The sequence below is a fragment of the Cyprinodon variegatus genome, unplaced genomic scaffold, assembly GCF_000732505.1.
Source record: "Cyprinodon variegatus isolate N-32 unplaced genomic scaffold, C_variegatus-1.0 Scaffold1682, whole genome shotgun sequence".
NCBI classification, from domain to species: Eukaryota; Metazoa; Chordata; class Actinopteri; order Cyprinodontiformes; family Cyprinodontidae; genus Cyprinodon; species Cyprinodon variegatus.
In genome coordinates, this window is record NW_015152135.1 from 33207 (window position 1) to 44299 (window position 11093).

The following is an 11093-nucleotide window of genomic DNA, read 5'->3' on the forward strand; positions in this document are numbered from 1 at the left end:
TTTTTTTTTTTTTTTACTTCAAACCAAGCGAGTTATGGTAACTGTTCTTGTTCAATAAATGAACCTAGTGTTTTATAGATTCAAATAGACACAAAATCTCATTTTTATTCATTCCACTGGTAGTCTGTTTTGCTCAAATAGCAATAGAGGCCTGTCTCTAATTCTGGCCTCTTTCCAATAAAGGCCTGGACCGCGATGCACTTGAGTGAAATAAAGGCCCGGGCCTATATTAGAGGATTTATATATATATATATATATATATATATATATATATATATATATATATATATATATATATATATATATATATATATATGATGCTATTGTTACACCTTGATTTCCTTCTATGGGACAATAAAGGCAACTTTTACTAAACAAAAAGAATTAAATACAAAGTTACTAACTAACGAGGTTAGTGAGTACATGAGTTAATTTTGAAGTTAACATGTAACTAGATGTAGATCAATATTTTCAGACAGTAATGGTTATCAGTAACCAAGTATATCAAGGTTTCAGCAAATTAATATTTTCCAGCTGCATAAAAATGCTACGTTTAATACCATCTTTACAGTTTAGACAGCGTTTAATGAGAATTCAAAAACGCCCTAGAATGACTGGTTTCTGGAGATAAAAACAGAGCAGCATCTCTGAACGCATAACACATTGAACATTGACTCAAATGGGATACAGCAGCAGACGATCACAACGGGTGACTCACCTGTCAGCTAAGAAAAGGAAACTGAGGTCAAAGTTTGCATAGACTCGCCATAATTTGACAATAGAAGATTGGAAAAACCGATGAGTCTCGATTTCTGCTGCGACATTCCTATGGTGGAGTCAAAATTTGTCATCAACAACATGAAAGCATGAAACCATCCTGCCTCTATCAATGGTTCAGGCTGGTGGTGGTAGTGTCATGGTGTGCGGGATATTTTCTTGCCACACTTTATTTTCCTTAGTGCCAAATAAGCATTGTGTCAACGCCACAGCCTGCATGAGTACTGTTGCTGACCATGTCGATCCCTTACCCATCAGCACCTTTGGGATATGGTGGGCAAGAGATTCGCTTCATGGATGTGTTGGCAATAAATCTGCAGTGAGATGCGATCATGTCAACTTGGAGCAAACTCTCTGAGGAATGTTTCCAGCACCTTGATGAGTCTATTCCATGGAAGATTAGTGCAGTTATGAAGGCTAGCGGGGTCCAACCCAGTACTAGCAAGGTGTACCTAATAAAGCGACCAGTGAGTGTAATTATTTCCTAAGAATTATTAAGTCAAGGTATTCATTCCTTTTGCATGTGGACTGATTATTGTAAAATAATATTTCCCTAAAAAACAATATCTGTAAATATATGGTTTTCCTGGTTATTATTGTATTAAAAGATGCATATTTGTTCATCAGTTGTTCATCAAATCTGTTTTGTGAACAGAAAGTGAGAAAATACAAAATACATTTTGTACAGGCGAAAACAGTGGCAAAATAAATATTTCTGAACATTAGTAGCTCACATTGGTTTTCGTTAAACTAAGGCACCTCACAAAGGGAAAAATGTGGAGACTCCTGATTTAAAGTGTAACAAATAACCAACTTAGATATAAAATTTGTAAAACATTAAAACCGGATTCCAAAACTATAGGTACGGTTAGGTCCAAAATGATGCAGGTTGCAGATTTAGGTCTAAATTATGTTTGAAAATTTACCAAAGTTATTTCTTCTGACTGGAAGCAGAGTTGATCATTTCAAGTTGTCCCACCACATCCTGTCTTTAAATAGATGGAGCAATATAATTATGATTAGTTCTGTTGTCATTTAAAACGAAGAAGAGTCATTAGAAGTATACAAAACCCAGTCTCACCACTTCCTTTATTTGTGCTATTTGCAGTATCCACCCCCCACGCTCCCAGCTTTGCACTTCATGATCATTTCGAACGTTTAAGCCTGTAAAGATGTAATTCTCTCACAGAGATGGTTAATAGAGTCTGTTCTTCCTGAGCTGATGCTACATGTCCTTTGTCTTGGCCTCTTTCATTAAGGTATGTTCACCTTCATTGCTTGATGTCACTAAAATGTATCAAAAAGTCTCTTCCTGTTTATGGCTATAGAAGACAAGTTACAACTAAATATACTAACATGTATTATTCAGCTGCTATAACTGTGTCATTCTGAATTATTTCAGGGTTTAATACATGTCAAATCCTCACCGTTTAGACACAACAACGGTAGTTATAATGTTACATTTTTTGCACATAAACACAATATTATTTCAATTGTATCCAACTTTGGTGAATTCAAACTGTCTAATAAGGAAGCAACACTTATTGACAACCACTTTCCCATGCTGTTGTGCAAAGGAGTGGTTCTGCAGTCGTGAACATTAGACTACTTCTCAGTACATATGCTCTCTGGCTGATGTTTTGGTCACTTTTGAATGTTAGGGATGCTTTCAGACTCGTGGTAACATGAGAGGGACTTTACAACCCATACAAGTGGCTCAGGTATTGCTGATCTTCCAGGATCTTCCTATGATATGTGCCCGATATCATAGGGGGTTGTGCTCACAGGCCAACACTGTGCAGGATGCTTGGCATTTGCCAGAGAACACCACAATTATGGTGTCAGTATTTTGCCAAAAATCCACACACACAATAAATACTGCTACAAACACCTACATTAATACAGACACTCATTAACTCTTATGTTTAACATGTTACATGTGCAAATAGAATACTACAAGACTCCAATACATCACATTTATGAGTGCTTGTTCCTTCTGTGAGTGCATGTGGTTTGATTTCCTGAATACTGACCCCATACAGGATTGGCACATTTGCCACTGGTGGCCTGTGCATTTCATAAATGAAAGCAGGTTCACACTCAGCACACGTGGCAGGCGTGACAGAGTCTGGAGACACCATGGAGAGCAATCTGCTGTCTGAAACATCCTTCAGCATGACCGATTTGGCAGTGGGTCAGTAATGGTGTGGGTATGGCATTTCTTTGAAGGGCCGCACAGGCCTCCATGATCTTGCCAGAGGTACCATGGCTGCCATTAGATAGTGAGAATAGATCCTCAGACCCCTTGTGAGTCTCTATGCTGATGCCATTGGCCCTGGGTTCCTTCTAATGAAGGGAAATGCTAGTTAGACCTAATGTGGCTGGACTGTGTCAAGAGTTCCCACAAGATGAAGACATTGTGGCTATGGACTGGACAACCCCTTCCCCAAATGTCGCACATCTGGGACATTATGTCTCGATCCATCCACCATTACTTTGCACCACAGAGTCTCCAGGAATTGGTGGATGCATTACTCCAGGTCTGGAAGGAGATCCCTCAGGAAACCATCAACCTGTAATGCCTCCACAATATACTGCCTCTCTGGGTCAGGGGAAACTAGGACTGGAGCAGAAGTGAAAAGGTTCTTCAGGTGTTTAAATGCCTTGTCAGCCTGTTCGTTCCATGTGAACTTGACCTTAATGGAAGTGAGGGCATGGAGTGGGGCAGCCACCTGACTGTAGTTCCGGATGAAGCGCCTTTAAAAATTAGCAAAACCCAAAAACCTCTGCAGTTGTTTCCTGTCACCTGGAATGGGCCACTCAGTGACTGAACGAAACTTGGCCGGGTCCATCGACATTTGGCCAGGGGACAACATAAATCCAAGAAAAGATGTGGAGGTTGTATGGAACTCACACTTCTCGGCTTTGACATACAGCTGGTTCTGCAACAGACGGAGAAGAACGGAACGGACATGTTGCCTATGGAGGGTGAGGTTATCAGAGTAAATGAGGATGTCATCCAGATACACAAACACATAATGACCAATCATGTCTCCGAGGACCTCGTTCACAAGGTTTTGGAATACAGCAGGGGCGTTAGTGAGACCAAAAGGCATGAATAAGTACTCATAGTGTCCTGTTGGAGTGTTAAATGCTGTCTTCCACTCATCACCCTCCCTTATTCGGACTAAATGGTAGGCATTTCTTAGATCCAGCTTAGTGAAGACTTGGGCCAGCTGGTCCTGATCGAAAGCAGAATTCATCAGGGGTATCGGGTAACGATTCTTAACAGATATGTCATTTAGTCCCTTATAATCTATGCAGGGCCGGAGTGAGCCATCCTTTTTCCCCACAAAAAAGAAACCTGCACCTGCGGGTGAGGAAGAGGGACGAATAATTCCTGCTCTTAGGGCCTCGCTAATATACTCCTGCATGGCTTTAGACTCAGGAGCAGATAAGGAATAGAGACGACCCCTAGGTGGAGTGGTTCCAGGTAGCAAGTCAATAGCGCAGTCAAATGGAGAGTGAGGAGAAAGACTCGTGGCTTTGGATTTATTAAATACCTCCTTTAAGTCGTGATACTCGGGTGGGACCTTAGACAGTTGGGGGTAGGCCTCCTCCACCTTGCCCTCCGAAGAGTGAGGGGAATGAGCAGATAGCAGACAGGACTCTGAACAGGATGAAGACCAGCCCGTCACCTCCCCCTTTCTCCAGTCAATCTTATGTTATCTCCTTACTAACCTTCCGGTTAGAAAGGAGATAACATAAGCAACCTTAGCCCTATCATTGGGAAAGGAAGACGTTTGAAGTTCGAAATGTATTTCACACTGGGTTAAGAATGCTCTGCATTGTTCAGGATCGCCCCGAAAGGATTCGGGTGGGGAGGGACGGGGCTCGGCAAACGTTTGCGTCACAGGAAGTGACGTGGCAGCAGTCTGAACCGTTTGCCGAAGTACAGGGACCGGAGAGTTTTGAGCGCAAAGGTGTCTACGAAGCTCGGTAACCCCGGCTTCTAACTGGGATATGGATCTATCAACACCTGTGCGCCAGTGACCGTCGGGTGATGGGTCCATCTAGTTGGCCAGATCGTACTGTAATGAACCGGATGCGGACCCAAGATTCACCACAACAGGTCAGTGACAATTTAAGAAGTTTATTGAGAAAACAGGTGATTGGGACGCCGACTCTCGGGCGTTCAGCTTCCGTGTGCTGACTGATATGACCTAGAGACAGAGGGGCAGGTTAGTGGCGGCTCTGGCAGGTTAAAGTAGAAACTGTCTGATGGACTAACCTGATTTCACACGAGGTTTGGGCTCAGAGGACCAGCCAGGAACAGGTAGTATGTCCAGATATAGATTCAGACATCCAGCTGATAAGCAGTGGGGGTTTCAGTGGGCTTGTTCAGTTTCTGATCCAGTATCACAGGACATAGAGGGGGCCGACAGGCTCAAGAACTTTCAGACAGAAATGGGTCTTAGGCACAGGTAATCATTCCGGAATCCAGAGACTGACAGAGCTGGTCTCAGGCAGGCGGACAAATCCAAGAAGGGGACAGGCAGGCTCAAAAATCAGAGGACAGGACAGGATCAATAACAGGCAGGCAGGCAAAAGACAGGTTTTCAAAAATAAGGCTGGAAGGTGGCTTGAAACGATCTGGCAATGGAGACTCATGAGGACGGAGCTTATATGCAGATGGAGACAGGTGAAACCAGTAGAGATGATTGCGATGGGGGTGGAGACTGAACCAGAGTCAGCTCCAGTTCCAGGATCATCACACAACCACTTTATCAGGAGCTTGCTCAGGCATTGTAGGGAGGTAATTCAGGCACATGGAGGCCACACACAATACTGAGCCTTTATACTCACTTATTCACTTACATTTTTTGTGTGACTCCAAATTCAGGGCCCCATTGGTTGATAAATTTGATTTAATTAATGATTTTTGTGTGATTTTGTTGGCAGTAAATTTAACTTTGTACAGAACAAAGTATTCAATGAGAATATTTCATTCAGATCTAGGGTGTTTTATTTAACCTTTATTTTATCTTTATTATCTTTATTTTTTTTTTAGCAGTGTATTATTTCCCAAACTTGCTAATGCTGTTATACAGAGTCATCCCTGTTTATAATACATGTTGACTTCCTTGGTTATTCCTACGTCTAATGAACTTTACAATGTTACAGCTTTGTTTTTGTTAAAGATAGGCTCTGTGTCTGCAACTCAAAGCTCTTTCTCTCTGGTTCTTTTTTTCCTAAAAAGAGATCACTTGAGACAAACTCTTTAAATAAAACTTCCTAGCTTATATATATTAAATAACCAGGAGACATGACAATAGATTCTGATAGAAATTGTAATCTTACTCAGATCAGAGAAGTTGCTTAGAGTTTACAGAAGGCAGCTGCTCACTTAGGAAGTGACCCCGATTAACAGTTAAAAAGGCATTTTATACATCTCGAGTCTGCCACATCATCATATTTTACATCATATACGTTTACAGATGAGTAGAGAGCATGGCTCCAGCCTTATCAAAATGTTACACTTTGTTCTTAGCTCTCATTCCATTTCCAAATCTTTGCCACGTACAGAATGAGAGATTATAACCATACATCCGAACAGAGGAACTGTCTTAATTAGATCAACTATTGTGGAAAACATCAGTTCTGACACGCAACAGGCAGCCAATTACAAGGTGTAATAAACTCACTAATCATCAATGATAATCATCCTAAATGTTTTACTTGCTGATGTCATGATAACTTTATCTATCATTTTGCTCCAGTCTATTTGTTGTGTTTGGAGCATTTTACTTGGGTAGGGTCTGTTTTTGGTTTTAGGTTTTTGTGACTGTTTCCTGTACATTTGCACTATACTATTGACCTACATTATTTTAAATGTGCTTCATTAATGAGGTGACAGTCAGAAGCAATAGTTTTTTAAGTCTATACATACAAAAGGATAAAGAGCATGATCTGTTTAAACTCATTACCAGCAAGGGTGCATGTTTCTGCAGCATTCTCTGCTGTCTTCTCCCTTAATCATTTTAAACTCTCAACTGAAAAAAATTATTCATTATAAATATAGTTTTAAGCTCTCACATTCCTGCCCTTTTTAATGTATCTATGCTATATAAATTAAAAATAGGACGTTAAGACATTAATTGAAATGGGAAAAGGTTTAATGACATTTTTAGTACTATGCTGTACAGCTGTTTCCTTGCCTCAAGGTTCTGGGTTTAATCTCCAGCATTGGGTCTGTAAGCATGTTGTAAACATCAGAGGTGGGTAAATAGTTACATTGGTGCAAAGCATATTTAGTTAGCCACTAAATGTTTAAGTTATCCTACTTAGAAATGATGAGAGATAGAGATAGATAGATGAGAGGTCAGAATTTTTCATCTGATCACTTCAACTATAAGAGAGACAGTCCAAGAAATCACATTGCAGGGGTTGTCAAGAATATATTGGTAAATTATGGTGCAAAATATGGGTTTGCTGAATAAAAAATATTCAGCTCAATATTTCGTAGCATACCGTATTTTCACGACTATAAGACGCATATAAACGTCTTTTTTTCCCTCAAAATGTGCGGCGCGCCCTATGTGTGTTGTTACTGCAGACGTTGTTGAGACCACCATGAGAACGTTAAAGGGGGAAGTGTGGGCGTGGATTGTGTATAAAAGAACAGGTATGTGCTTTATGCAGAACTCCTCATCTCCTCATTGAGGAGATGATGAAAGAGTGGCTGAGGGAGGGGAATGTAAGGAGACCAGGTGGTTTTTTTCCACTCATCACCATCGCTGTTAATCTGTGACTCCATGCGTGCCCATCTCACAGCCAATGTGAAAAACAAGGTGAAGAAATGAATGCTGTGCTTGCTGTTACTCCGGGAGGTCTGACAAAGGAACTTCAACCGCTCGACATCGGTGTGAACCGGCCGTTCAAAGTAATGCTACGTTCATGCATCTGCTGCTTCATTTTTGCTGCTTGTACCAGTTAGTTCTGATGCGTGGCTGAAGCAGCTTTGCTGCTCTGGCTGCTCGGTGCAAAAGTGTGTCTGATGCACGTTGGGCGGAGCTACTCTATCCTTTCTTTGCCTTGCAGCTATATTTGCTGTGATCAGTTGGAAAAAAATAGTTTTAATATGTTTTTAAGTGAGAAAGTCCACCTAAAAACTTAATCATTGCAGTCAGTTCATCCAGATTGCAATCCCACCTTCCAATATTATTTCTGTCGGAGCCGCTCAGACCCCCTCAGTAGGATCCCATTCAACAGCAGCCTCTGGCTTGGTCGCCTCCTCGCGGTTCACCGCGGCGGCTGGTAGGTGTTTTTCATCTAAATAATCTAAACTGCAGGCACCAGGATAATAAAAGCGAACATATTCTGCTGGCAGATTTCTGCATTTTAAGTTAATTTATGCATCAATAAACTGTTTTAGAGGAGTGATCACAGCGCTCTGTGTCATCAGCGTTGTGTCTCTCACGGCCGGCTCCCAGGTTTGATTAATACTTTGTAATAAATACATAAATAAAGCACAAACATACTCAGTTTTGCTCCAGCTCTATTTTTAAATACGCAGTAGAGGTATTTAAACGTAGTACAGAATATTTACCGGTATATAAAACCCGCGCCCTATAGTCCGGTGCGCCTTATGTGTGCGTTAAATACAGTAATGGCACACATAACTGACACTGCGCCTTTTAGTACGGTGCGCCTTATGGTCGTGAAAATACGGTAAAATGTGTGGACAATGACAGAAGTCAAATGTTACCTGTAAACATTCATCCTGTTTACTAATACTGCTCTTGTATTTTGGCGTATTCCTCCGATCTCGATTAGTGATGTTTTTGGGGCTGTACATGGGCAACACTCCCTCTACCAACTTTCTATGGAGTCAAGGTCTGTACACTAGCTAGGCCCCTCCAGAACCTTGAAATGCTTTTTAAAAGGCCCATTCTTCAAGGAAGACCCAGCCACTTTCCAACAGCTGATATTTCTCTCCAGGATGGTGTCACAGGCAAACAGGAACAGACCAGGTGAAGCTACTATGTGAAAAAGCACAGAGAGCATAATGTTACAGTTTGAACTAACAAACACTGCAAAGTGGGACAATAGAGATAGAAAGAAGCAGAATGATGAAAAGGGATCCCTATGTCCTCCAGCAATCTAAGCCTATAGCAGCATAACTATAGAGATAGCTTAGGATAACCTTAGTCCTTCTAACTATAAGTTTTATCAAAAAAATATAATTTTAAGCCCACCCTTATAGACAAACAAACAGGGATTATAACAAACTAATATGAATAGTTTATTTTATTTGGGCTTTCTGCTTGTTTTCGGTATGGCTTTCAGCTGTAATTAAAATTTAAGCACATGGTGGCATGGTTGAGGATTTCTCTGCAATTTAATGTAAATACATCATAACCAAAAAAAAAAAATGTATTTTGCTTCTTTCAGCTACTTTAATAGGAAAGCACAGAAACAGATCGGGGAGGGGGAGTGCTGCCTAAAGTGAGCTCCATACAGTTTAAAACCTCCATTCATTCTGGAGCATTCTGTGACATGACATGTAAAATAAAAATTATTTAAAAAACCTATTTCCTGTTTAAGCTAGACTAATTTTCCTCTGAATATTTTAGAGCTCATAATGATCTGTGCATCTTTTAAAGAACAGTTTCCTATTTGTAAGTCTGACTATGGTTTTAACACCTTCTATTGATGTGAGAACAGGAAACAGAGCTGCAGGGTGCCTGCTTACAACGAGAGCTTTCAGTTGCTACAGCAAGGAGCACAGCTAGCCAAGATTTTGAACCAGCAATCTACTAAATATGATTTAGATCAACGATTTTATAGATACTGCTATTCTTTACCATGACTGCTTTTTTGGAAATCATGTTGATGTAAGTTTTTATTACTAAAGTTTTTTTTTTGTTTTTTTTTTTACAGTTTTAGAGTAAAAATATTATGTGGTTAAATCAGATTCAAAGGTTGAGTATTGAAAATGTTTTTAAGATGTCTGTCAGGTAGTAATATTCAGGTGATACTCTACAGAGCATTTTGAATCATTGGTTATCTATAAAAAACAAGTTTTTTTGTTGTTGTTTTAAAGGAGGTATTTAATGTTTGACTGTATGTCAAACAATCAAATTTTGGGGCAAAAGTGGCGTTTGAGGAAGAAGTTTGCCTGGCACCAGGAGGGTGCACGGAAATCAATTCCTATGACTTCAAAAAGCACTATATAAGTAAAGGCCCTTTACCATTTGTCCTCTGTAATATAAAAGGTCACTGGGTCATATGTTTCATAACTCTGGTGCTTAAACAAAAATTCAAACAGTAACACTAATTTCAGGTTTATCTATTATTATAATCTACATGTTGTTGCAGGCTGTGACTTCTTTTATGAAACTAAAGAGCAGCTCAGAACATCTTCCTTCTCTGTGTCTCAGGTCTAGTCTGAGGAGCAGCAGAGGATGAAGATAATCTTCTCTCACAGAGGCTCTCAGTGGTTCCCTCTGCTGTCTGAGGGGCTCCTTCATCTCCTTCTAGGCCTCTGCCTTTATGGTACGTAACAAACATATAGGTTTTAGAATTAGTAGATTCTATTGCACAGGGATCTTTGTTAAACATAATTAGATTTAGCTAACATTAAATTATAATAGATTTGATCTGATTAAGGTATGAATAAAATACAGAAAATTATTTTGTAATTTATTTTGTTTTATAATTTTAACTAAATATATATTTTTCATAAAAGAACAGTTTACCAGGATTATTCCTTCTTTATGTCGCTTCCTCAGTTTAAATTCAAGCTAAAACATATGCTAATACCATAAATGATTAGTATTTATTGTATAATAAACTCTGATATGCTGACACTGTTAGCGATGGTAAATGGAGACGGATCAGGTCATAAAACCTGCTGGTTTTTCTTTTCTTTTCTTAGAGCAGAAATGAACTCTGACCAAAGATGACAAACTCAAATTGAAGGCAGTCTGTGTAATGTGACGGCCTATAAACTCTTACTTAGATCTTATATCTTCATCTGTCTTTTAGGATTTCATGTAATATATATATTCTATAAGCTGTCTGAGTGATCAGATGTTTTCTGTCTAAGTACCATAAATTCCGGACTATAAAGCGCACCTGATTACAAGCCGCACGCTCTAATTTTAGAAAGAAAATCAATTTTGTACTTTTATAAGCCGCACCGGATTTTAAGCCGCAGGTTTCCCACATTGTATGAGATATTTACAATTAAAGATATTACACGTGAGCATTTTTTAACGTTTGATTTAATCCGTATGATAAAAAAACAAATA

At 39.7% G+C, this 11093-nt stretch overlaps 1 protein-coding gene across 1 annotated transcript in view; it reads left to right on the forward strand.

Moving 5' to 3' along the window:
• Positions 1–2011: 2011 nt before the first annotated feature.
• LOC107104303 (SLAM family member 9-like) overlaps positions 2012–11093 on the forward strand; it is a gene marked incomplete at its 3' end in the record, with an annotated part of 46801 nt that continues 37719 nt past the window's right edge. The window contains exons 1-2 of the mRNA XM_015404285.1: positions 2012–2036; positions 10221–10335. Of these exons, the coding sequence (XP_015259771.1) occupies positions 10245–10335 (91 nt within the window). The remainder of the gene's footprint in view (positions 2037–10220; positions 10336–11093) is intronic.